The sequence below is a fragment of the Manihot esculenta genome, chromosome 6, assembly GCF_001659605.2.
Source record: "Manihot esculenta cultivar AM560-2 chromosome 6, M.esculenta_v8, whole genome shotgun sequence".
Classification (NCBI taxonomy): Eukaryota; Viridiplantae; Streptophyta; class Magnoliopsida; order Malpighiales; family Euphorbiaceae; genus Manihot; species Manihot esculenta.
The window spans coordinates 19181265-19195803 of record NC_035166.2 but is presented as its reverse complement, the minus strand read 5'-3'; the positions used below and the strand labels follow the sequence as shown (position 1 = coordinate 19195803).

The following is a 14539-nucleotide window of genomic DNA, read 5'->3' as shown; positions in this document are numbered from 1 at the left end:
CCATCTCTCATTTTCACTGACAATCATTTGAGAGAGAGAGAGAATTATGGGAAATCAACATTATACCAGGAATGATAGGTCCAATTTTTTCAGAAACAACTACAGGACCACGGGCCCAATCACTTCTGACAGGCTCACATGAAACCGAAATAAAGAATCCAATATCATCAATTGAAAGCATGTATGACATAGCAGTAGCATCACGAATTTCATTTTGAGTGCCATCTGGACTAGTCTGCATAACAGCACTTTGGTTAACCAAATTACAGCTGCTCATTATTAGCACTGACACAGGGGAGGAAGAGAGAGGGGATAGAATTATCAGCAAAAGCAGATATTTAGTTTTCTTATTCTTTAAATAGCCAACAAGTGATGTTACTACATTATGTTTGTGTGAAAGTTAAAGTACCCGAAACCAACGGACAACTGAATCTCCTTCTTCACCTCCCCAATACTTTTTGTCCACACTTAATGGAGTTCCCTCAACAGCACTTCCAACTATTTGTAGAGAGAGCAACCTCGGACTTCCTAAGCATGATACAGCATTTTGGTATAAGAAATGAATTCGCCATGTAATAGATATAGAACAGTTAGAGAACATGTATCCATGCCAACAAATTAAAACTACGACAACATTTTGAATATATTAATTTACTTGAACTTCACCACAAGTTGAATGCACAAATTTAGCTAGCAACAGTCCGCTTTGAAAACACAAACTAAGAAAAGAGGCTTTATGATTCAATTACGTAAATATTCATGTATGAATAGTCAAACACATCAATTTTTTTGCATCAGAAACTAGATCCTAACTATCTGCTATTACATAAATGGACCTTCAACCATGGGTATTGCTATTCATCCAACAATTTTGGGTCCAAACACCTACTGTTAAACATATACTTTACAAGGATATGCGCTTTGCAGTTAAAAGCACTAGAACAATATTTCTGGTTAGCAGAAAGCTCGCTTGCCATGACTAGGCAACTACACTCAGCAAGCACAACAGAGTGTTTATAAGCCTTTGACACATTAGAGTGAGCAGACATGGATCATATTCTTAATTACTCCTCCAACAGGTGAATTCCCTAAGGTAAATGATTGCTACTGTCAATTTAATGAAAAATCCTTTGCAAAAATAAACCAGCTTTAAATGCACTAGAATTTTATCCTTGGAATTGCAGAATCTTCCATCTAATGCTTAGTCTCCATACAAACATTATACATAAAGAAAGAGAGAAATTACCAGGTCGAACCCGTTCCTGTCCCATGAAAGTTCTTGGCTCGCCTACAATCCCATCATCACGCACAGGGACACATTGGAAAGATATGAATTTACCTACTGTATCTCTGGTAACACGATATTGAAGAACTCCTGAACCCTCAGGTATCAAAGTACCAGAGTCTGTTTCAGCCTGAAATTTGTGAAAACATCTGAATCAATATATGTTGTCTGCAAATAATAAGCATTAGACATATTCAGTAAAATATCCGTTTAAGGTGCAAGGAAGAGAACATGCTATGCAAACATTTAACTAGATATACAGGGAATAAAGTAATTACAAATTTACATTACAAGAAATCATAAAAGGCATGTTAGAGTGGCAACGGCAATAGATTGATGACACGATTAATTTTTATACATGATAGAAAAATATTGTAACATCATATCTCTAAGTGAATCTATATACCAGAGTTAACAATGTATACAAAGAATTATCACCTCCTCCTACAGATGTAGGTCAATTAAATAAATCACACAAAACCATTTGCATTTATTCTTTCTTCTTTAATTACATTTCTTTCCTAATATTTTAAAATGGTTAATACTAGACAAAAGAAAAGAAAAACAAAGGTGATCTTCAACAGTTCAACAGCACCAAGCAACACGAACTGTACTCTCTGGCTTATATAGACTATTTTTGTATTTCTACTAGAAGAATGACATCCACATGAGATGAGACAAATTGAAGGTTAACACTTGCCCCGCAATGTATTATGGATAACCAATCATTTGAGGGCTTTAGAACCAACTTGTTACGATTTAAGAATTAGAAGTAGGAGAAAGAAAGAGAAAAAAGGAAAGAGAAAGGAAACAACTCAAAGGGCTACATCTTTATTCTTCAATTCTATATCCTTGATAGAGAAAAGATCAGATATTTATATATAGGCATTCCTAAACTCACTAATTAATCCCTGAATGTAAGTTCTCAAATTGTACTCTAGCAATTAGGAATATAAATATAAAATTAGTAAATTTTCCATAACACTCCCTCTTCAGTTGGAATCTCACAAGTTCCAATACTCCCCCTTGATGAGATTCCTATTGAAGCCAATAAATCCTTGAAACACAACATAAGAAATTGATAATCATAACACAAGCAAACACAAAATCACCCAAAGAATAGTCACAGTACCCCCAAACATAAAACAGCAGCTAAGCAGGCAGTACTTTGGGGTGCAGCTGGTTTCCAATTCCAACATCAGAAACACATTCACGAATTCTCCAAATAAGAAAGCAATTCATTTGGTTGCACAAATGTTAGGTCATTCACAATGCCTCACTTCCAAAACAACTTCACTAAGCCTATTTGGCAGTCACATAAACACCCACAATACCTGTCCAAGTTCAAATACCATACAATAGCACTAGTGCCACAAAACAACAGAAGACCTCAATTGAATGGGGGATGTTTCACTAAGCACCTTCAAAATGACTTCAAACATGGTAGGGGTTCATGGGAGAGGCAGAAACAGAAGCAGCAATGCTGGGAAAGACAGTGGGAGGTAAGGAAGCACCCAGGAACCTCCACACACTGGCGCATGGGACTAGATCCAAAACATAAATCCCACACATAAGGCTCAGATGCCAATCTTCCAATGGACGGATTCTGGAAGGCCTGGCACCAGCAGCTGGGCTTTCTCCTATTAGGGGTGGTGAGACAAACAAATCACTCTAAAAGAGTGACTTAGGATGGCAGTAGGAATTTCAACACAGAGACCCTTAGACCAGTTTCCAAAACTAACCAAAAAAACTGAATTAAGGAGATGAAACATTATAGAACTGAAACCATAAAAGAATAGAAAATGGGAGAAAATTAAAGGTCAAGAATTTCTAGCATCAATATGTCACCTTGATACAATACCATGATAAGGTTTAAGAATTAGAAATAGGAGAAAGAAGGGAAGGAAAAGAAGAGAAAGGAAATAACTCAAAGGGTTATATCTTTATTCTTCAATTCTATCTCCTTCATAGAAAAAAAAGTGTCACACTTTTATAAACAAACATTCCTAAACCCATTCTAATTAATCCTTAAAATTAAGCTCTAGTAATTAGGAATATAAATATATAATTAGTCAACGTTCCATAACACAGCTCAACAATAGACAACCATTTCTTAATGCTCTATGATTTGCAAAATCAGCAATAGCTCGTTCCAATATCTACTTCAAGGAACTTTATGTAGGCACCAAAAAAACTCACGACAAAATGAAGATGAAAACCCTAATATAATTAACGTACTGTGAAGCTCAAATAAACAACACCCATAAATGTATATGGGGAAAATATTATTCTATTGAATAAATACATTAGATTAGAAGAGTTCACATAGTACCTGTAAGTCTAACTAAACAGGAATAAAATTAAACTAAACCATATAGGAATGAATTTCTCTAAACTTGGAAGTTTACAAAATTTAAAATAGAATGGGAATTCCAAACAGAATAGGAAACTAACCAATTCTAGATAGAATAGGAAAACTTAAACAACTCCTAGCTAAAACATAAAACAACTGAAAATAAACCTGCAGATGTATTTGAAAAAAAAAATTTAAGAAAAAAAAGGTAAACACTGAGGAAACACACTTGAACGCATGTTTTGGACTGCTGGGACTCTCTTCACATTGCTGGTCCAGTAAGGAACATGTCCTGGGCATTTTTCTGGACCTTGGAAGTTGGAACATGCCTAGGACATGTTCTTTCCTGCTGCCCAAGAATTAGCACCATTTCAACAGCTGGGAAAATTAAGCAAATCCTAATATGACATGGCAATGCTAATTTTCCTACTGAGAAAAAATAATGAAAAATTTTGGGTAGAAAACCTAAATAATATGATCACTATTTAACTAGAAATTAATTTAAATGTCTTTCTCCTCATCTAAGTCACTGAGCAAAATTGGACTTGCTCTGGTAGCATGACGTAATTAGGTAAATGCTTACTTATATTTGTCTTTTGACACTAGGTTATCTTTCAGGATTTTACAATAAATGAAAAAAATCCTTGGTATCGAGAACCAATTTGCATGCAATCAAGTGAAAACGGGATAATGTGAGAGAAAACAATGCCACATTGGTTTTACAGGAATAAAGGGGGGCTATACAAGAATAACTTCATTGACCAAATTACGCAAAGTGAAACTACTTAACCTCTCTCCATTTTGCTAGCATGTAAGCACATCATACCAAACTTGTCATAGAAATCATGTGAGTTTAGCTCAATAAGACCTCCACATCTAGTTGACAACACTTGTCTCAGTGTTGTAGCATGGAGAGAACAATGATGTGATAATTCACTAAGAGAAATAAACCTAACATAATGGGAAAATTAAAGCTTTAAATGATGCAATTTAAATTGCTATAATACCTACTGCACGTATTAGCATAGAGTCTATACCTCGTGAAGATACCAATTATACACACTTTTTCCTTCATGACCACCTATATAGCCATACGATGCTGTCAACATGCCTCCTTCAACATAATCTCCAGTGATAGATAAAAAATTTAGGCTTGGGGGAAGAGCTGGAAAAAAAGAAAGGAATTTATGAATTAGGAGACTAGTCTATTCTAAAACCAATCATAAGAAGAAGAAAAAGAAATTTTTTTCTCAAGTGACGACTCTAGTATGACTCTTAGAGGTGCACACTCAGGTGCACTTGATGGAGTAGTTGGGCCCTTGGTGACATTGTAAAAGTCAAGTAAAGAAAGGCTTCCGATCAAGGGGGAACAGGCCCAATAAATCCAATGTAGAAGAGATTCATACTTGAGAGTGAGATTATTGGAAATATGCAAGTATCAGGATTCAGGATTCCCACATCAAAAAGAGGGATGGGTAAAAGACATATAAATGGGAAGGACTTGTAAACCTATTGCCTTAATGTTTTTGGTTGGATTCAAACCCATAAGTGTATACTTTCACAAAACCCATCAAGAAGGATTCTCCTCAGGTTTACTGTAGGCTCCCTAGATCTCTAACAGTTAAGCTATACAGAAATGAAAAAGAAAAGGTGTACTTACTCTCAACTGCTCTTTCAGATATAGCATATACCGGTTCACCAGATTCCCCATCTGGAGTCATGGGAGTATATTTTGCAACAATATAACAGCCAACAGCTCCTAAAGGTATGCGGAATGCCTAAAAAAAGGTGGAAGCTTAACTAAGAATTAGCATCAGTTATTCAAAGAAAAGTCAGAATGATTCATGATTTTTCATGCGAACATTGAACATACAAAACAACCTTTGCAATTTTGGATGCACTCAATGCTTCAAGGCCATTCTCACTGTCCAATGTTGAAGAACTTGTTCGAAACCACTGGACTCTGCTAGAACCTTCAGTTCCTCCAGAAACAATACCAGTTACAGTAACTTTATTGCTTTCCCTTATATCACCGATTATCTCAACATTTGTTACATTTGGAGGTGCTGGAATTTTAGCAAAAAAGAGGCATTGTTAAAAACTTAATGACATTTTGCAACATGAAGAAACCACAATGATATAGTTACTCGAACAAGAAAACAGATGAATCACATCTCCATAATAAACAAGGGTAAATGTACAGCAAAGTTGATTCATAGGTAATTTCAGCATCAAGAATTGCAAGAAAGGAAGCATGCTCAACTATTTATCAAAGGAAGCTAACATTTATGACATTAATTTGCACAAAGGAAAAGACACGCACAGAACAATGTTGCAGTTTGGCAAAATGAGAACCAAGAAAGATGTGTGGAAATAATAAATAAAACAAAAGAAGGAACTGAATAAGGAAGGTATGCATTTGTATGAAGCAGGAGTGGCACCCATTGAGAAAAAGTTTAGAAGATTGAGATGCTTTGAAAATATACATCATGGACTGTACTATACATCTGTACAGAAAACTGAGCATATTGACATTGCTGGTGAAAAGGAAAGGCAGGGACCGACATAGAATGACATAGTGAGAAGTAATGACTCCTAAATGCTCCTAGAAATATAATCCTACACTGGGTGGTTAGACGAAAAGGATCTGTATAAATAAACTAGTTTGAGATTAAAGTTTCATAAACTTAAGTTGATTAGATCTACTGGTACACACTCATCCATTTACTAGGATACTGAATAAAAATAAGATTTCAGAAAACATGAAAACTTTTTAAGATTTTTCCATTGAATAGTACTCAACACCGTTCAACAAATACCCAGCTCCCTTTCAGCCTTGCAGAAAAAATTCAGATCAAATCATTAATCATTTAAACCAATTAAAACCTCTTACAGCTATCTTTCCTTGACCAATTTCAACTAAATTTTGTTATGCACTATTAGTCAAGAACTAATAGGATAATTCACAAGTAATCATAAACAATAATATTCAAAAGTATCACTTATAGAATATACATTTCTAAACATGTCCTACGAGCCTAATTATTGTTGATATTTATTTTTATTTCACTCAAATCTTTGAATAAACATATAGATAAACCATAAGAATAAACTGTGAAGCCCCTGGGGTTTGTAATGGTTTATGCAATTAAGAAAAATCTCAAATTCTTGATGAACTTGGATAACAACTTAATATCATCATTTCAATTATTTGAAGTCCAAGAAATTAAAAGACAATATTAAAAAATTTGTGATCTCTTAGTATAGTTATGAAATGTCTCTCTGATAATTATTGCAACGAAGGGAAGTTGTTTCTTCAAAATTATAACACAACAAACATATAACAAGAAGTAATATTTAATCCCAAACTAGTTGGCTTGGCTATATGTAATAGCTTGGTTCATAACATGAAATAGACTGTGAATGGAAAAGCTGTCCTTGACCTTGTCCAATTTTCAATTGTGAAATTGTTATTCCATAGAATAGCTATTCCACAATCTCAAATTTTGTCAGAAGCATAACTGTCACAGTTATTACATAGAAAAGATATTTCACAAATTTGTAGACTTTCAATTCCCAACACAAGTGAAAACAACCATTTCATGGCCATGAAAAGCTATTCCATTCCTACTCTATTCTATTGTGTAAACAATAAAAAATAAAAAATAAAGAAGGCATAAGCAACTAAGCATCATTCTGATTTTACCTTGCCTCACCACAGAAGACAGTATCAACACAGATTCCCCTTCCTGCCCTGCAACATAAGCCAATTAATATGTGTTACAATTTGGAAGTTTATCTAAGAGAAAGCAAGGTTTCCACAAGAAAATAAGAACTGGACTAACCTTCAAAATTAATGGGTATATAAACAAAAGCAATGCATCTGCCTACATCTTCTTTAGTCAAAGTGTATTCTGATGTACCCATTGAAACCAATTGAAAGCCTCTGCTAAAAGAAGCCAAGAAGATAAAAACAAGACAATAACAGTGTGGAAATACAGAAATTTACACAGGAATGAGCAAAAAGACTTCGTTTACTCATAGTTAAAGATTAAAGAAAATGAGGGGAAGAAAGAAATCACAAAGTTACTAAAAAAACATGGTTTGTTACATTTCTTTTTTCCAAGAGCCTATGCATAACATGCAATATGTAAGCACACCAAGTCACTAACCCAGTTTCATTATTCTCGCGCAACCATTCAAACTTACTGGGACCTTCTCGTCCCCCAAAGTACTCTCCGACTCCTTTGATTACACTTCCTTCAATAACATCACCAACAATTTGGACATTACTAACTGATGGAGGAGCTGCAACCATGAAACAACAGGGTTTAAAATAAATGGAAAAAATAATTCAAAGTTATAAAATTGAAATATCATAACAAACTGACTCAAATAACTTTTAGACTCATTTTCTACTTGGCCCAAAATGATTAACCCAAGCTATTTAGTAGTCTTTGCTTTCTATATATAAATCCCTCAAATTTATCTTTTCTGGACAAAATAATTCAAAGTTATACACTTTGCTTTGCACCAATCCTTTGGTATTATCTAGGTTCATGAAAAACTAAATTTGCTAACAATGGATATTAGCTAAAAAGGAAAAAAAAAAAGGATTGTCATTCATAGGATTTCTCCCAATTTATTACTGGCATTCTTATTTACTTTATCAATTCAGGTTCTGTTGAAAAGCATATTACAATTTAACATTTACTGCCTCCTTAAGGGTGCTTCTAGCCAAACTTATGCAAATCAAGGAACCTCTATTTCTGGTGGATTACTAGGGGTTTTTCACTAGCTGACATAAAGTAAGAGATCATATTTGTATTTATAGCTTTTCTTTCCAATTATGGCTACCTAGAAGAAGGAAGTCTTTTCCTCCTCATTGGACTCAGTTTTAGGTGTGAGCATTTGGTTGATTAGGTTTTAAAACCAAATAAACTGAATTTTTGGAATATAAAACCATACCGGAATCGAAACCGAACTAAATTGAACCAAACTGAAATAATTTGTTTTCACTTGGTCTAATAATTTGATTTTGATGTAATATTCAAGCAGACACATCTAGCCTCAAGAAACTCAATATTTGCCCTCTAATTTCTACTAAATCCTAGTTCAAATGGCAATAAATTGAACTGAAATCAAAATCCCCAATGTCTAATGAAACTCAACATTTATTTCAAGAGAAAAAACATATATATCATACTTATTCAATCCATAAAACAAAAAATTAGGAGAAAATCAAAACAAATAAACTCCAAGGATGCCTACAAGGAAAATTAAAATTGATTCCATGACTAAAATATGACTTGACAAAAGGACACCTTGTTCTCCTTCATATCCTCTGTGTCATGAAAAAGCCCAGCAGCAAATGCTTCATTTGCAATTTGTCATAAAATATATGCTATTAGGGGTGAGAAAAGAACATTAAAAGAGACCGGAAAGGGAAAGGAGGACATTTGTGAGTATTTTAACCTGATAAGGAAAGAAATAAAGGAGAATGACAAAGGGAATTCAAGGGACAGCATTGAACGGCATGAATGGGAGACAGGAACTAAGTCAGAAAATGGGAATCATTAGATATAGTGAATGGAGGGGTGAGATTAAATGAAAGCAACAGTTAGTGTTTCTCGTTAAAATGATAACGAAAAAATGATGAAAAATGCTGGAGCTGTGACTTGAACACATGACCCGTGGGCCTTGTTAACCACCATGCTTTTTTGCATGTTGCTTTATAAATGTTTGTCAAAATGACTTCATTCAGTTTGATTCAATTCTTCTGATTTTTCATTCCAAAAACTAAACCAAACCGAAATAATCAAAAATCATATAAATGAACACAGCCAAACTAGTTAATTATAACGTCAAACCAAAAAACTGAAATTGATCTGTTCTGTCTGTTTTTATTTTGAACTGAATTCTTCTGCTTACCCCTACTTAGTTTCCCCTGTCTTAAAGCAATACATTTATGTTATGCATAGACAACACACACTCACTGTCTCTTTGATAAAAGATTAGCCGAGCAATGCTCTGAAAGAAACTTTATTAAGGGGGAAAGTTGAGAGATATTTCTTTGAGATTCTCACTCAATAAATGACAAAACATTAGCAAAAGAAAATAACCTAGGATAAAAGAAAGCTGAGCTTTTAATTTCTCTACTAATTAGCTAAGAGTGCATAGAGCAAGATCGATAAGCTGAGAAAGAATAAAAGGGAAGAAACTAAAATACTAAGCAAAAGATTTAAGAAGAATTCCATCACCTACATACCTGCCTTAACAAAATCAGTATATTTATACTGAGGTTCCCCTTTGGCACCTTGCTCTGTGACTGGTGTGTACATGAAAACCAAACTCGAATCAATGTCATCTAAAGTTAGTTGATACTCCTCATCTTCTGCACCAGCAATAACCACTGGGCTACTATTCCATCTTCTCCTTAACCAACTGGAAAATATGAAACATGAAGTTGACAGTTCCTTTCTTTTAGAAACAAAAAGAAAAAAAAAACAGAAATAGAACGCATGCACATCTGCAAAGCAAAACTGTGTATATGCTGTGGAGTTTAATAAGCCATCTCACCTGGCAACACCTTTTCCAGGAGTCCCACCACACCATGCAACCTCAGCATAGCCTCTGATGACATTTCCTTCCACTAAACTCCCATGCACTTCAAGGTTCACAACCTTTGGAATTCCACTTCCTTCGCAAGATGGAAATGCAAGGTTGGAAGACAACACCATCCGAGTTGAATGATTAAAGAATGTGGACAGCCATCAGCTTAAAGGAAATACTGTCATGTATTTTAGAGCCTACTCTTTCTTTTATTGATAAGAGTGGAACCTACAATTCCAGTCCCACAAGTTTCTGTCTCTTTGTCCATATCTTTCTAAGTACTTTTATGTTGTAGTAAAGTAGTAACAAATATATTATGCTACCTCAATGTGGACAGCTAATTAAAAGTTCCACATTGTTCCATCTAAAAGTAAATAAGAAATTATTAAAGATTTTAATGCTAGATTGACTTTAGAATGAATCTAACAGAATCCATTTGATTCCTGAGAAAGAAAGTAAACATACCTCGTAAAACCGGTGAAGATATGGCAAAAACTGTAGGATACTGTGTCTCTCCTAGGATAGGAGTGCATTCCACCTTTAGACATTTATCAATGTCTTCATACTTTGGCCAGTAGACCTAACAATTGTGGATGCTATCAGTAGCAGATAAGATGAAAAGACTGCATTACTATCTGTTTGAAAATTTAATATTACCAGTATCTCTGCATGAATTAGTTACCTCTCCGATGGCATCAGGAATAGCAACAAAATTTGAAAGTGGTCTCTCTCCCACAAACCATTGATATTTTAACACAAGTTGCTGATCAGTGATCATAGTGCTGTCTTGGACAAAAGCAAAGTGGCAGCGGCAAGCATCTTCTTCAAAAGGTTGATCAACAAAGGCATCCTTGAGTACATAACCTGGGGGGAAATGATCTTTCCATTGCTCAAAAAGAAAACGTAGAGTTGAATCTGTTAAGGAGACAGTAACTTGAGTTCAGAACTTCAACAGAGAGTTTGTGTGTCAATAACATTTTGATCACATTCAGAAGAGTTCCAATAAGCAGTCTCAAACTTAAACATCGCATTGATAATTTGGAATCAACTAGAAAGGTAACAAGAAGAATCTAGTCCCATACAAAGCTGAGGGAACATTGCACCTGGAAAGGGAATACAAGTAAACCAAAGGAGCTTACCAACTAATAGAAACATAATTTCATTCATTAAACATTGATTATACTTTTCTAATGTAACAACAAACTGAAAAGCAGTCAGTCACTATAAGTGGACAACACCCATAACATTTCTGATATCTGCAATGAGCATTACAAATGTCGTTTCATCTCTATTCAACAAGTAGCTTGCATGATAATAATTTCTGTCGAAAATCCAAAAGAAGCCATGACTATCATAACAACTGATATATGGACCCTATGCTGACATTGCATTGATTAGTAGCCTTAAAAAGGCAATCCAAGCATCAAAAGTCAAAATATAAACTAGATCAAGAAGGTACTTTGGCACATGTAATATGTTGGTAGATTACTGGCAACAGAGCTAATACTAATGCACGAGTAAGTAGTACTAGTGTAAGTTTCATTAGCAACTCTTTATATAAATATACGAACACATACATCAATATGTGACTATAAACAGTAATATATTCATAATCAAGCAAAATATTACCTGCATATGTAACATCTAACTACAACATGTAATTTCATGTTTATGGCACTCTTAAGCATTTAGATAAGTTATTTGAGTATGCCAAATAATTTCAGTAGGAACTTATTTTCCAAAATAAATTACATACTACACAACAAGTTCATGTAAATCCGTATATATAGTGGATCTGACGGCACTCAAAAAGTCAACACGGACTGCTGACACGATCATTAATTGATGTAATTTTCAAACCAGGCACTCTGGAAGGTGCATTTTGTTGAATTACCTGCCGCATTCTCAGGACGACAAAACTCCCAACCATCTCTAATGCACAACGCTGTGCAAGGTGGATAACGCTTTGCAATAGCCACCTCTTCCCGAGAAAGATCTATCAGATTTTCCACCATAAGAAAACAACAAATAAAAACCATGATTTTCAAAGAAAAATAACCTGGTAAATTGAATACCTTACTTCACAGAGTAGAGAACAGGGAGGGAAAGTCAATAAGAAAATTAAGCCAAAAACAAAAACTTGTGTATCATTTATGAGAAACTGACGCACCACACAATTTTGTGCCAAAGGACCAAAAAGATAAGGTCAATTTTTAATTCTAAAGTAAGAAAACTACAGAATACCTCTATCATTAAACTTTTTCAATGTAGAACCAACCAACAAAATGGATGCTGCTTCTAAATGGGGCATCTTAAGTATAGGATTCTCCTCAACTCGTAAATGCTGCAGCACAGAACAATAGCTAATGGTATCAGCAAGTGTCAGCTTGAAGGTATTAAGAAAGATAATAATGAATTTCTAATCCTGTCACTGATGCGTTGCATCTTATCACCCACGGTTTCACCTCTAGAAGGTAAATAAAATATGAAGCATATAGAAAAAGAAATTTTTAATTGCATGCCAATCCTCAGCGATCAGAGTTCAAAAATTAAAAATTGAATGCACAAGTGCTAGTTTACTTGTTTCCTTCACTGTCCAAGTCCTAACACCCTTGCAAAAGATTCTTAAAAGCACTACAGATCCCTATCCATAAGCATTGTCATCTTACAACTCCATATTTCATTCACTTAATCATCATTAAAAGTAAATGCATGGAATTTGATTTTTAGTATGTCTATCAAGTATTGAATGCATCAGACAATTTATTGGTGAAACCAATAAGGCTAATCAAGATGATGCAGACCATAGAATATCAGTCCATATACCACAAAGCCTAAGTCCACTCGTAAGTAGCTATAAACCAATTTCTAATTTATTTATACTGTCAAAAAATCTAGATAATGAGCAAACATTTCATACCACGTAACTCGATGCAGTGTTGACAACCCCATTTCATTAGTTAAAATAGTATAAAAAAAATTATGAAAATTCATAAAAATTCTCAATTAATAAAAATGTTTTTTCTTTTTTTTTTTGAATTATAAGTTTATTGCATAAAAAGTTTGCGTCTGCAAAGAAAAACTAGTTCTGAAAAAAAATTGAATATGCAATTCAACTTATCATAGCTAAATTAAAAGACACTTATATCATTCCTTTACACTGATCAAAAGAATCAATAAAAAAATTATTTGCAATTATTTGGTGCTGCGGATTCTAGCCAATTATTTGTTCAACTGATAATCAAAGAATTATCAACCGACAATGAACCTAATTCTTGCTGTACCATGGGTATCAATCTAAGCATCTGCTCCATCCAAAAAATATACAACAAAATAAAAATCCAACAAACATTTATATTCAGTCAACATAACTAACATTATTTGAGCATGTTATAGGTTATAGGAAGTAAATATGTTAATACAGGAAGTAAATATTGATAGATGGGTTAGTTACTTAATCTTAGGGATTGTATAATCATAGGCTTGATTTTCCTTTCTGTTTAGATATTGTCTCTCATGTATAAATAGGTTATAATCTTTATTGTGATAAAACAACAAAATATTATCTTTCTACATGGTATCAGAGCCTTTCTCGTAGAGATTTAATTTTTTTCTCTCTCGTCAAGTTTTAAATTTTTTTTTGGAGACTTAGGGCTCTGTTCATTTAGGTTACACATAAAGGGTAACATTTGGATCTCACCGTCGCTGGAGTTGCCACACCGTCCCCTTGTCAGATCTGAGGTTTGCTTGCCATTCGAGTGTTGGGTGGAGGTGTTTTTTTCCGTTACTGTTCATCAGTACTGTTCATCAGTACTGTTCACAGTTACTGTTCACGGGCACTGTTCATCGGTACTGTTCATGGGTACTGTTCGACAGAATAAGAATCATCGCACACAAATGGCGCATATGGCAATTGAGGCCCCTTCAGATCAGGGAATTTTAATATCTGCATATGAGTATGCACAATTCATCCAATACCAGGCATCTTTGAAATCCTCTAATTCCTCCTTTATCACTGCAATTGTCGAGTCAGGTACCTCTACGGCATGTCTTGTATCTTCATCCTCCAAATGGGTTATTAATTCTGGTGCTACCGATCATATGTCAGGCAATTCTACCCTTTTGTTCAATCTCGAGTCTCATGCATCGCCTTCTTATGTTACTTTTGCTAATGGTACTAAATCTTTTGTCATGGGTTTTGGTCATGTCAACTTAACCCCTTCTCTTTTTGTATCCTCTGTGTTATGTCTCCCTAAGTTCGCATTTAATTTGCTTTCTGTTAGTAAACT

At 34.5% G+C, this 14539-nt stretch overlaps 1 protein-coding gene across 6 annotated transcripts in view; it reads right to left on the bottom strand.

Annotated features, from left to right (window-relative positions):
• The window catches only part of LOC110616674 (187-kDa microtubule-associated protein AIR9), a 36511-nt gene that overhangs the window by 11341 nt on the left and 10631 nt on the right, over window positions 1-14539 (bottom strand). For 5 of the 6 annotated variants that reach the window (XR_006351025.1, XR_006351026.1, XM_021759123.2 and 2 more), the window contains exons 9-23: window positions 12495-12594; window positions 12145-12246; window positions 10933-11165; window positions 10716-10830; window positions 10218-10338; window positions 9907-10082; window positions 7811-7946; window positions 7484-7587; window positions 7345-7392; window positions 5520-5704; window positions 5299-5416; window positions 4676-4803; window positions 1247-1415; window positions 410-528; window positions 67-235 (exon numbers count right to left, since the gene is read on the bottom strand). Coding sequence is in view for 4 of the 6 variants with exons in the window: in XM_021759123.2 (XP_021614815.1) it covers window positions 67-235; window positions 410-528; window positions 1247-1415; window positions 4676-4803; window positions 5299-5416; window positions 5520-5704; window positions 7345-7392; window positions 7484-7587; window positions 7811-7946; window positions 9907-10082; window positions 10218-10338; window positions 10716-10830; window positions 10933-11165; window positions 12145-12246; window positions 12495-12594 (2023 nt within the window). In the remaining 2 variants the exon portion in view is untranslated. The remainder of the gene's footprint in view (window positions 1-66; window positions 236-409; window positions 529-1246; window positions 1416-4675; window positions 4804-5298; window positions 5417-5519; window positions 5705-7344; window positions 7393-7483; window positions 7588-7810; window positions 7947-9906; window positions 10083-10217; window positions 10339-10715; window positions 10831-10932; window positions 11166-12144; window positions 12247-12494; window positions 12595-14539) is intronic. The other variant, XM_021759125.2, reaches the window with a different exon arrangement.